The sequence below is a fragment of the Petaurus breviceps genome, unplaced genomic scaffold (assembly GCF_028583685.1).
Source record: "Petaurus breviceps papuanus isolate PSGF00001 unplaced genomic scaffold, PetGlider_PUasm1.0 171, whole genome shotgun sequence".
NCBI classification, from domain to species: Eukaryota; Metazoa; Chordata; class Mammalia; order Diprotodontia; family Petauridae; genus Petaurus; species Petaurus breviceps.
The window spans coordinates 20,793,379-20,806,947 of record NW_027185754.1 but is presented as its reverse complement, the minus strand read 5'-3'; the positions used below and the strand labels follow the sequence as shown (position 1 = coordinate 20,806,947).

Below are 13,569 nucleotides of genomic sequence, written 5' to 3'. Positions count from 1 at the left end.
AGGTTATATTTTGCCCAAAGTCACACAGTAAAAGTTAGTTAGAGGAAAGATTTAAAATCTGGACTTCCTGATTCCACATCCAGGTCTCTAACCATTATATCAGGGCATAGCCAGATGGTTGGATGCCTGATGGTCAGTCAGGTATGTGGCAGGAGGTCCACAGGAGTCAAAAGATACTATGAGGAAGGGGTCAGAAATTTGGGCTGAAGGACTATCAAGAAGGCTATTTGTGGGGGCGGCCAGGTGGCGCAGTAAGAGCGCCGGCCCCGGCATTGGGAGACCCAGGATTGGTTCCAGTCTCAGATACTTGGCACCCACACAAAATAACTGGCCATGTAACCTTGAGCAAGTTACTTAACCCCAATTGCTTTAATTTTTAAAAATAAGGCTATTTTTGTACCTGAGAAAGAGCTAGGAGCTCCCAGACTTCCTCCTGGTTCAGAACCAGTCCAAACTAGCATAGATTCTACAAACAAGAGGAAGGGTAAGGGCATAGAGGTAAAGAGAAGGGCAAGGAAGACCTTTTTGAGGCCATTATGGGAGTTGGGGCAAAAGACAGAGGATAAATTAATGAGGCAGGAAGAATGTGGTTGAAACCAAAGTATGACATTTGGGCATAAGGACTGAGTGGGACAGTCCTGAGGACAGACCCTTCTTTGATTAGGCTCTTCTCCAAACCCATTCCCTGGACCCAACTAGTCCAGCCCAGATCCTGAAGAGGAAGGATGGAAGAGCACAGGACCACCATTGGACTTTATTCAGCCTTCAGTCACTCAAGAAGCATTTACTGAACACGACTGCAGGGTTCTGTGCCGAGTGCCATGGGGAGGCTGATCTAACTGAACCAAACCACAGCGGAGATCATCCCTGGAGAGGGAATTTGTATAGCTCCTCCTGTTCATCACCCCAGCCTGAGCTCAATTCTTTTCTTTTTTTTCAAAAACATGAATATCTCTTAAACAGACACATCCCTAAAATGGTATAAGTGGAAAAAAATTAAGCATTTTCATCATTGAAACATTTGTGCCTCTACTCCCAACATGTCTGTATACATGTTTCATGCCACTTTCACATATCCATGTATATTACATGTTCAGTACTACCAAAAGATGTCCCTAAATCCTACAGGGTAAGCTTCTTTGAAGGATCTTTTTTGCCTTTATGCAAAATAGGCAGCCTGGCAACTATTCCTGTGGCTGCTACTACCACAGCTACTGAAGACACAGTAAGGAAAGGCCTCACCAACAAAGTCCTTGGTATCATCAAGTAGTTCATCATCAGGAACTATGTTTTTGTGATTTGGAAATCACATCAAAGAAGCACAAAGACTGGTTTTGATCCTATACCCCAAAGACCTTTGCCTCACTTAGTGATGTGCTGTCTCCCCCGTCAGAATGTGAGCTTGAGAGCAGGGACTGTCTACTTTTCTACTGTGTTTCTATTCTGTTTGTATTCCCAGAAGTTAGCACAGTGTGTTGCTCACAATAAGTACTTAATAAATATTACATTTATTCACTCATAGCCTATAATCAGGTGACAGTACTGAGCTCTTAATTCCTTAAAATCCAACTGTCCCTTGATAAAAATTCCAAATATGATTAGTATAGTTAAACCTTTAATTCACACTGACAGAGGTAGACAAATGTAAATTTATGAAGCTTGAGCTATTTTTAAGGATAATACTTTTATAAACACCCTTCCTTTTGGCAGATATGTAAGGAGTGCTACAAGTTAAGTGCATTTATAGTGTGAGCCGCTAGGTGACACAGTGGATAGAGTTGAGAAGACATATTCTTAAGTCCAAATCTGGCCTCAGACACTTACTGTGTCACACTGGGCAAGTCGCTTCACTGTTTGCCTCAGTTTCCTCATCAATAAAATGAGCTGGAGAAGAATATGGCAAATCACTCTCGTATCTTTTCCAAGAAAACCCCAAATAGTCATAACATTTTTGGCAACTAGATGGTGCAGTGAGCAGAGTGCTAGGCATGGAGTCAGGAAGATACACCTTCCCTAGTTCAAATTTGGCCTCAGGCCCTTACTAGCTATGTGACCCTGGACGAATCACATAACCCTGTTTGTCTCAGTTTCCTCATCTGTAAAGTGAGCTGGAGAATGAAATGGCAGCTTGGTGGTAGCATGGACAGAGTGGTGGACCTGAAGTCAGGAAAGACTCATCTTCCTGAGTTCAATCTGGCCCAGATACTTACTAGGTATGTGACTCTGGGCAGGTCATCAAACCCTGCTAGCCTTACTTTTCTTATCTGTCTCACATGAGCTGGAGAAGGAAATGGCAAACCAATATCTTTGCCAAGAAAACCTCAGATGGGGTCATGGAGAGTCAGACATGACTAAAACAAATGAACAACATTCATTTACAGTGTTGGTAGATTTTTACTTAACTTTTTTTCCCTTAAAAGGAAGAGGTCAATTAGAGCTCAATATTCAGAAATTATGCAATGTAAAAATGAAAGATTTTATTAAAACTTTTTTAAAAAAGAAAATATATACAACTTTATTGCTTCCAAGCATACACAGTCTAAGGATTAAAGGATAACTGGATGAAGTGCTACTTAGGAGAGTACAACTTCTCTAAAGTAGGAGAGCTTCTTAAATGATAGTTAAGAATGCTTTATAATCAATCAACTATTCCTTAACACTTTGAAGAGCTTAGGATGAAATATATCCATTTGGGCATCATCTCCACAGACATAAATATAGAGAAGAACTTCTTCCCAGGTACAGTGATTGTGTAGGCTGGATAATGAATATTTAGTATTGTTGTAAAAGAGTTTTCATAATTTTCCCAAGGATCAGATTAATTGACATCTAAGGTTCTTTCTAACTCTTGTCATTCTGGGATTATTTAAACAAAACAGACAAAACCCAACTAAGTAGCTATCAATTGCTGATAGTGAAAAATATAAAATATGGGAGATTTATCATATGCCTTGTTCTAGTGACCTGCACGATCTTTTGGTGTCAAAGGCCCAGAACATATGATTTGATTTCTGCCCTTGCCCTGCATTTCTGTGAGTACAGAGCAGTTTAAGGCCTTTAATATCACCTGGAGCAGTTGTAGAAAATTTTCCTTCTTTCTTAATCATAGCCTCTGCTGTATTCAATAAAAATGTTAAGTATTTAAATGTAAATCTCTAACTAAGATAAAAACATTTGGATAGGGGCGGCCAGGAAGCACAGTGAGTAAGAGCACCGGCCCCAGAGTGGGGATGACCTGGGATCAAATCCGGGCTCAGATACTTAGCAGCACACCCAGAAATAACTGGTTGTGTAACCTTGAGCAAGTTACTTAACCCCAATTCCTTAAAAAAAAAAAAACATTTGGCTACCCTGATGGAGTATTTATGTTCTGTCAAAGCACACAAAGATTAAGTAACAATACATTCTAGTTTTTACATTTGGCACAAGGTACAAGCAGGAGCAGAGGCAGCAGGGGGCAGGGCAGGGAGAGGAGGTGATAAGAACAGCACTATAAAAAAATGTGGCCATAACTAATATGTTGCCATATGACTTGTGTGACACCTGTCTTCAGTGACTATAATGTATAAGGAGTCAATAAGGTTTAAAAATCACCAAGTGGAACTGGAAGTAGTATTTCTTCACATGAACTATCATTAAGACTAAGACTTATGAAAATACAAATTAAAATCACAAACTGTCAGAGGTGGAAGGAATCTTAGAAATTGAGACCAACTCTCAAATTTTATCAGACAGGAAAGCTGTTTTTCAGTTATGTCTGACTCTTCATGAACCCATTTGGGGATTTCTTGGCACAGATACTGTAGTAGTTTGCTATTTCCTTCTCCAGCTCATTTTACAGATGAGGACACTGAGACTAACAAAGTTAAGTGACTTGCCCAGGGTCACCCATCTGCTAAGTGTCTGAGACCAGATTTGATTTAGGGAAGATGAGTATTCCTGACTCCAGGTCTGGCACGGTATCCATTGTGCCACTTTGCTGGGGACTTAGCTGTCCCCACATGGGAAAACTGAGGCCTATACTTGACCAGGGTCTCAAAATGAGTTAGGAGAGGACTTTTTTTTTTTTAAACTAATCTGTGGTTACATTGATAATACAGAACACCCAAGGAGGAAACTCCCTTCACAAATGCAATGCAAATTAACTGCTCTATAACTTATGGTCTTAAAAGAATTTTCTAGGAGGTTGAATAACTTGTAAAGGATCACAAAATGTCAGAGGAAGGACTTGAACCTAGGTCTTTCTGAATCTGAGGTCAACTCTCTACCTCCTATGCTGTACAATTTTATGAATATGAATGGGGGGGGTGGGTAGATGGCATAGTGAGTAAAGTGCTGGCCCCAGAATCGGGAGGACCTGAGTTTGGTTCCGGCCTTCAGACACAACACCCACACAAAAATACTAGACTTGTAATACTAGCCTTGTAAACTTGGGCAAGTTATTTAACCCCAATTGCCCTCCAAAAAAGAAAAAAAAAAGAATATGAATGGGAAACAGGATTAGCAAATTAAACATCCAGTACTCTGTTATAATATTACCATGTCAGATAAAAGTATTTTAGCTCATCCCAAAACCCTAATGAGCCAAATCCTTATGGATCAGAGATACAGAATTTTTTTTTTTGCAGGGGGGAAGGCAGGGCAATTGGGGTTAAGTGACTTGCCCAAGATCACATGGCTAGTGTTAAGTGTCTGAACTTGGATTTGAACTCAGGTCCTCCTTATTCCAGGGCCCGTGCTCTATTCACTGTGCCACCTAGTTGCCCCCAGATCCAGAGTTCTTACCAATAAACAGACATTTAGCAAGCACCTACTATGTGCAGGCCCTTTGCCAAGTACTTTGGGGGGAAGGGGCTTTAAGGACTCTCTCTATATAGTTTGACTCCATATTTGATGTATAAACCCTTTCTAAAACATCTGGCACCTGCCAGGAATTTTCCAGTGAAGGGCATTTCACTTACCTCACAAGGGGACTTTACTGCATTCTGGGACAGCCCTTAGGAATCTCCTTCTGATACCCAAATTATTTGATTTTCCTTTCTGTTCACATATGAAGTTTCTTTGGAAACTTTCAGTGCGATGTTTACTGCTTAAATTAAGTATTACAATTGGAAAAATTAAAGTTGGGAAGGAACTTAAAGAACATGTAGCCCAACCCAGCATTTTACAGGTGAAGAAACTGAGGCTCAGAGAAGTTAAATGGCAGAGTCACACAAACGTTTCAGAGAACTGGGACACCATAGAATCCATTTCTTTTGTCTCTAAAGCCAGTGTAATTTCCCCTGCACTGTGAATCAAGTTCTAGCTAATATGCCTGTTTTCACATCTTAATACTTCCCACCTTTAAATGGAAGCAAATACTGTTGCTGAAAACAGACACTATGGAATACATCATTCATCTTGTGGGACTCATTGTTTGTTTCTCAGAACAACAACCCCCAGAGCTGTTCTAGCCATACAGGTAATTTTATTTCTTAGAGTTCTGTACATAAAGCAGACAGGTTTCTCTCTGTGAGGGAGGAGGCACTAGCTAGAAAGGTGGAATGATAGGATCAAAGGCATAAATATTCCCAATTTTCTTGGGGATCCTCAGATTATGAGAATTTGCCATCTGACAAGACATTTAGAGAACCTCACTGAAGTTAGAAGGAAGGAAAAAGTGACCTAAGGAAGATATGATCAAAGACCGAGTGAGTAAGGGGACTGGTGCTAGAGAATTCTGATCTCCTTCCCTTCCTCAACAAAATGCACAGCATGGTGAGATCACACACTTCACATGCCCTGCAAGGCTGCTAAGGAAGTCTCTTTACCAGCGATCTTGCTGAGATGAAAAGAGCTCCCTGTAGTTCATATTAAGCTTCTGATTTTGATTCATAGGTAAATTTTTGTTTAGTATGATTTAAAACAGTCATCTGAAGAGTAAGGTTTGACTTCAGAGTAAAAATTCAAATAACTGCAAGTTAAAGAACTGGACTTGACTTTCAAAGCAAAGAACAAATAAACAAACATAAGGCTTGCTAGTTGGAGAGTCAAGAGTTCCCGTTAAAGCAAGCTACAGCATATTATTAAATGTATATCTTTAATAAAGCAAATAGTTATTTTACTTACAGGAGCATTAGAAGTAAAATACAAAATATACAGTTCCAGTTCAGAAGCACTGAACGATTCACATGAAGCACTGCAGTAAGGGCAAGTTAATGTAACATCAGAAAGCACCGAGCCTTTGTACTCAGCAGTGGATGACAAGCCCCTTTGTGGCAGGTCTTGCCTGCCACAAACACACCTGGAAGCACCAGGGCTCAGAAGGACTGGAAGCTGGGGACATAGCACCGATGCAGAGACACACACAAATAGCTTCACCTCACACAGCCTGCACAGCTCACTCGGACTCCAGGGATACAGCACCCATGCAGAGACACACCAATGGTTTCACCTTACAGTCTCCACAGCTCACTCTGACTCCAGGTAGAAAATGCCTTAATTCAAAACACAAACAAATTGGAAAAAGGAAGATAGAGATGGCACCTGTGCTGAACAATATGTCAGAGCAGAAAGAACTACCCATCTAGCAGTGAGACCTTTGGGCAGACATTGATGAATCATAGTATTTCATTGTAATAGAACTTTGGATTCAGGGCACCATGGACATGTTACTTTGGGAAACCAAACACCATCTGTCAAGCAAAACAGTCACAAACAATTGCAGCAGGAAGACATCCAAAGTAAAACGAATGAGGACACTGTGACAATTTACACAGACAAAAGCCACACAATGACTGTGCGAAGCACATTCCTGTAAAAAGTCTTATGTACAGCAAACAATTTTCTGTAAACATGGTGAGTGTGAATTTTCAGAAAACATGGTGACAATATCATAAATACAGGCAACATTGGCATCTTCGAACAACACATAAAATCACATTCTGGGGCTAAAAATTTGACCCAGCATCATACAACAGAAAAGGTGGAGGTTGGGCTGAGACACCCTGAATCTCTCTATATTAGTGTTTTGTATATCCTTTTTTTGGTATATTTAAATATAAGATTCATTTATGTCTATAAAAATGAGAACATAAATGTGCTATTACTATTTTTGCTGAAAAAGTTTATATGGCATTAAAACTAATATCCCACTTACTGGTAGTTAACACATATTAGAATGGTATAATGATTTAAGAAAATATAAAAATAAGATTAATACTGTCAAAACTTTCATACCAGAAAATATTGTGGATTTTAATCAGTTAGACTCTTTCAAAAATGAAATATGAAAATTTAAATAAGCTTTATATAAAGAATCTTCTCAATGTACAATGGGTAACTATACATATATTTATCATTGTTTCTCAATGTAAGCACCATTCAACTCTTCTAAATCCACTTTGGTTGGAAAATATTTCTAATTCCACAGGTAATATCTATTTAATGGCACATATTAACTGAACTGAGTTCTCTTTTTTCTCTTACTTTGAGAGCAGCACTATCTTCAACTAATTCCTTCCCAAATTTCAATTTTTTTTCTGAGCCAGCTCACAAATGTAACTGTAAATACAGTGTCTGAAAAAAGACTTAAATAGTGAAGTTGTCTTTTAATTGCAATACTTCATCACATCAAAGGAAGACAAAGGTGACTCCTTTGGCCAAATGGAGAAGTATCCAACTGTGAATCAAGAACAACTTCCCCTCTTACCAAGTGAAAACATGCCTATCTTGGGTAGGTAAGCTACTGCCATTTGTGATCCTCATTTAGAGGTCCTCGTTGATCTATGCTTAACAGTAGGGCAATACTGCAATCTTTAGATTGACAATGCTTTGCAAACAGAGCTGAAACTACCTACTTCCAGGGGTGTACTCTGAAAAGCTGCTGGTTGTCACTCCCATAGAAAACCCACAGGGCCTAAACTGCTCACCTTAGGGTATAAAGGTTTTTATCATTTGCTCATTTCATATATATAAGGGCAATGTTGAGCAAAACTCTGACCACTATGTTTGTTATTTTAAAATATTAAATGCATTTAGGCAAGAGATGTTTTAACTATAAATCTATATGAAAAAATAGCTATAAAATAGTGTTTGGTATGGTAGTATTTTTTTTTAGCAATATTTTTAAAAAAAGGTTTAGAAAGTAAAGGTCATATACACATTTTAAAAGCTCTTCTCTGTTAACAGTCTGAACTGCTTTGTGTGCCTAACAAAAATAGTGGCCTCATTTGCTCAACAGCCAAGCTTGTGTATGTCAATTTCCATGGGATCTTCCTTTGTAGAAGTAACCAGACATAATGCCATGTTTCATCAAACAGAATGTCCACCAAATAGCTTTATCTTTTCATAGAACTGTGAACGCCCATTCACAGCCACCCGTCACTACTGATGAGACAACCAGTATCCTTCTGATGTGTGAAGCCATCAGTACTGATGTAGGTAGGATGGTCTTCGTTCTTGCTTCACTGGAAAAGACTTAAAGCCCTTGTTCATGGGTTTGTGTTGGGTTGCTGCCTGCTGCGCCTGCGCCTGGGCTTGGGCTTGCTGCCCGTAGGCAAATGTAGAGGAAATCCCTGTTGATGGAGCACAGTCACCAGCTGTAGACCAAACTGGTGACTGTAAAATTTGCATCGTGTCATTCCACTGGCTGACAGGATTGGTAATATGATACAAAGACGGGCTCTGACTGGGCAGTGTGTTGGTTAGAGGTGAAGGATGCTGCCAGGGGGCCTTTGGAGGCCACGTTTTGGTTTTATTATCCTGCCAAGAAAAAAGCAAATTAAAATTTTGGTTTTCAGAACAAATTTTTCTAAGGGAAACTGTCAATTGAGGGGAAAGTGACCAGGCTAATGCTAGTCAAGGCCCAGCAGAATTCATTCCTTGAACTGTTCTCTGGAGGATTTTTTTTTTTAAACAACTCAAAGCTTCCACCTATTTACATGCTCACATGTATCAGAACCCCAGCATCCTTTGGATTCTAAAAAAAGGCTGTCTTGATAGCATTTGGGGGAGTGGGAGTGGGGAGGGAAGAAATTTCAAGAACCATTACCTTCTTCTGGCTATAATCAGTGAAAGTTACTTATGCCAGGGTTTGGATGCCATTTTGTGCAGTAGAAACAAGGGAAATTCTAAGGTGTCTGGCTGACTCTAACTTGCTAAGTGCAAAACAAGAATGTGGCTCCACCTATGTTTTCTCCCTCTGCAATGGAGACTCATCACCAACTTGAAAATGTCTGGTCATGGCTATGTAAATAAAACACATTAAAAAAAATAATAGCACTCATATCACCCTTTATCTCTTATTCTTTCTGATGGAAGTCTTTTATCTGTATGAATCATGTTTTTCCTATTTCTTACTAGCGAGACATCTCCAGTATATTGTGATAGCTATATAAATGGACTAGAATGATCACACTATCATGACATATCTGGCAAATGCCTTCCAAAACTTCAAGTAATATTAGCTATTATTATTATAAATTTTAGAAAAATATAAAATGGTAAAATAGAAATAACATATACATTCATCCATTTTCTTCCTCAAAACTCTCTTTCAGAGTCATTTAGGCCCATGGTTCACTTATATTTAAGTAAATGATTCCTAGTGCTTACTGGATTTTCCAAAAGTACTTTAAACTCAACACAACCAAAATAAAACTCTTTTATCTTTCCCCTTAACTGAGCCCTTTTCTGAACTTTTCCATTTCTATTAAAATCATGTAAATGCATTTCTGTGAATTTTTTCATTCACTCAGGTTCTCAAGTTCAGAGTTACTCTCATTGACTCACTCTCTCACTCCACACATCACTCAGCTAGTTGCCTTCCGTTACCTATTACAGTAATTCCTAATCGATCTTCCTGCCTCAAGTCTCTCTCCTCTCCAATTCATCCTCCACACTCCTGCCAAAGTGTATTGTCTAATGCACAGTTCTGTCCATGTTACTCCCCGACTTGACAAACATCAATGGCCCCTTATTAGCTGTAGGAAACAATATAAACTCTTGATTGGCATTTAAAGTTCTTAACTTGACTCTATTTACTCCTGCTTGTTAACCACTACTCCCCTTCACACTCTCCACTACACAGTCAAAACAGCTTTCCTAGTGTTCTGCAAACATGACACTTCCTCTCTCATCTCTCAGCTGCCCCACATGCCTAGAATGCACTCATTCCATACCTTCTTCTACCTTTTAGAATCCTTAGTTTCCTTCCAAGTTCTCTCAAGAACCATTTGGTCTATAAAATGTTTCCTGATCCTCTTTACTGCTAAGACCAATTCTTCCTTTCCCACCTCCGTTACTTGGAGTGTACTTCTACTTCTATGTGTGTATGCTATCTTCCCTTTTACAATGTAAGTTCCTAAGAATAGAGACTATTTAATTTCTGTTTATACCCCCCAGTTCCTAGCATAATACCTGGTATACACTAGGAGTTTAATAAATGCTTCTTGGTTGTTTAAAGAAAAAAAGATGAAAGAAAATTGTTATTTAAATAATATGTTGAAACACACATTTTCTTTTAAATGTAATTTCTGAAGTTTGTACAACTTGTGTATAACCAAGTTTCGCTTTTCATTATGTCTGATGGGAGCATGAAGCTATAATTTCTGGGCTGGAAACATAATTTGCCATATATAAATATTGTCTTAGAACATGTTTAATAGAAATTTTAAAATATTTAGAGACATCCCAGTGCTTAAATCTACATTCTACATTCAGATTCTTGTCTATCCCTTCCTCATAAAATAGTGACTGCTACTGCACAACTGAGAGGGAACTGTCACATTCTATACCTGATTAAGGTCATCCACTGTGGAAAGAAGAGGTGGTGATGGCAATGTGGTCGTCTCCCGTTCACCACTACTATGTTTCCTGAAAGAACAAAAGGCATATTGTAACTACTCAATTATTTATTACTTACTTTTAAAGGTTATGCTATTTCCATGTATCCATTCCTATCTGCTCAAGGGTGACATCTTCAAGCAGCTATTGTGAGGTCCTCAAATTTTTTTATGTTCAACAAGACTGAGGGAGTTGTCATTTGTATACAAGATCTTCCAAAAAACTCAACTCTGTCATTACTTTATACCCAACTAAAGGTCTGTCACAGAAATGGAGTACACTATGCTATATCCCTACTGAGCAGTGTGCATGTGGTCTGGATGTTGTATAAAAATAATATTTTAAAGAGAATCCTCATCAGAGTGGTACCAGACCACTCTGAATTTTAAAAAATTCAATTATATTTTCTGAAAGGGGACAAAGTGCTTGTGGTAACTACTTGGTACTCCATTTCTGCCCCCTAGAATAATGATGGATGATTGACTCTAGAGACTTACAACTTGAGTAGTATATAGAGCATTTCAATCTCCATGAAAGAAAAGCCTTAAAACATTTTTAACTGACTCTCATCACAAAAATAAAAAGCTGTACACTAATCCTGTTTGCAAATATTGTAAACTTTACCCTCATGACTCCAATGCTATTTGGTCACTATCAGATGACGCACACAAAGGCATTTTTTTTCCAAGGGTCATAATACATTTTTTTTTTTGAAGGGGGAGGGCAGGGCAATTGGGGTTTAGTGACTTGCCCAAGATCACACGTCTAGTAAGTGTTAAGTGTCTGAGGCCAGATTTGAACTTGGGTCCTCCTGACTCCAGGGCCGATGCTCTATTCACTGTGCCACCTAGCTGCCCCTATACATTCATCTTTTAAGATCCAATTAAAATGGAGTTTTCCCTGACCCCCAAAACCCTAAGTGATTTTCCTTTCATCCAATCTCACAGCTCTTTATGTTCCTTTAATACACTAACTTAACTATAATGTAATTTGTGTTATCTATCTGCGAATGTATTATATCTATCCCTATTACAATATTAGTTCCTAGAGGACAGGGACCAAACCTTATTTATCTTTGAATCTCCCCCAGTACCAAGCACAATGTATTTGTATGTAGTATATATATAATGGATGATTACTGAATATCAGTCACATAGATCACCTAGTCTAACCAATTCATTCTACAAATTAGGAAAATGAGACCCTAAGAGTTTAAGTAATTAAAATCACACAATTAATTAGTGGGAGAATTAGCTTTGCAAGATAATTTGATGCCAACTAAAGCTGAAACCTAACTACCTATTAAAAGTCATTGGCTCTTCCTGATATTTTTCTGGAGGAGACTTAGTATCTTCAAAGTTCCTTATCTAAAGTCTGTTTCTTGTCAGGGTCATTACTACTTTATCACCATGTGGAGTTATGTACTCGGTAACAATGACAAGTTATGTATTTACTTCCACTCCATTTCAAATCAGATTCCCTATATAACAGAGCATGCAGTTATATATCAAGCCCTTCAACATGTCCCACAGTCATGCCATATAGACTGAGAATTTCTACTCTACAACAGCTGTCTGTGTAGACTTTATAACAAAGATGTAGCTGCTTTAGTTGGAGAAAGAACTAATGAAAGAGCCCTTCACAAAAGAAAACTTCTAGCTTAAGTGAAAAGAGAGAGCATAACATGGTCATAGTTACTTCTATAGGATAAACTGGAATAACCACTACCACAGGAAATCAAGAGTGAATGAACAAATTCAAATGGTTTTCTGTCCTCTTAATAGTTTTGTAAAGTTATTCTTACCTTCTCTGCTTAACAGCAGCAACAAGATCTGGCCCCGAAAACATGGAAAACAAACTGTCGCCATTAGCAGAGGATGTCTCATCACTTGAGCTGGCAGAGTCTCCCTGAGTGCCTGACCAGCTATTATTTATCATGTCACTGAAAGACACATAAAAAAGAAATTAGTCAAAACCCTCATTACAGGTCTGACAACTAGATATATGTAACAGCAATAAGATTCCTTTGCTTGTCTTTTGTTTTACAGTCAAGGAAAATACAAGATTCTGGCCTAGATACATTTCATATTCCATTAAATGTCTGGAAGCTTCATGTTACCATGTAGCACAACATATTTCTTCAATTACATTCCTGAATAACGTATTTCATTGGTGCGACACTTTCTAATACTACCTAAAATCAGTCTATATGTAACACCCATTTTCAAACTCAGAAGTGCTAAAAAATATTCAAAGACATTATGGCTTCTCTAAAGATAATGTTGAGGTCTTGGGGACAACTATTCATGTAACAGATCAAAGAAGTCAGTCAATCATATGCTCACTCAAAGTGGCACTGGGCCAGTCACAATCACTTTGAACTTGAATTATTTTACCTATAATAAGGGGGTAATACATCTTGAATTGCCAACTTACAGGATCATAGTGAGGCTCAAATGAAATGATGCATAAGAAAAACTTTATAATCTTAGCCTATGATTAAATATGAGCTATAATTCTTTGAAGATAATGCAGGTAAATTCTTATCTTTGTTCTCATCAGGTAAAACTGGTAATGTGCTACATTTAACACATCTAATTCATAACATCATCACCCTGTAATGTGAAGTACCTACACATTTAAGAAATTGAATCAAATGCAGTCATTATCCAGGATAATCAAACTCAATAAAAAAACCTGCTCTGTTTTAAAATCATTAATTGATATTTAACATGTGTGTACAAA

General features: G+C 38.2%; 1 protein-coding gene across 7 annotated transcripts in view; it reads right to left on the bottom strand.

The window, feature by feature from the left end:
* Positions 1 to 6,062: 6,062 nt before the first annotated feature.
* Positions 6,063 to 13,569, bottom strand: part of GARRE1 (granule associated Rac and RHOG effector 1) — a 144,603-nt gene continuing 137,096 nt past the window's right edge. For all 7 annotated transcript variants that reach the window (XM_069082653.1, XM_069082655.1, XM_069082652.1 and 4 more), the window contains 3 exons: positions 12,629 to 12,766; positions 10,776 to 10,854; positions 6,063 to 8,742 (listed from right to left, as the gene is read on the bottom strand). In XM_069082653.1, the coding sequence (XP_068938754.1) occupies positions 8,407 to 8,742; positions 10,776 to 10,854; positions 12,629 to 12,766 (553 nt within the window). In that variant the 3' untranslated portion in view covers positions 6,063 to 8,406. The remainder of the gene's footprint in view (positions 8,743 to 10,775; positions 10,855 to 12,628; positions 12,767 to 13,569) is intronic.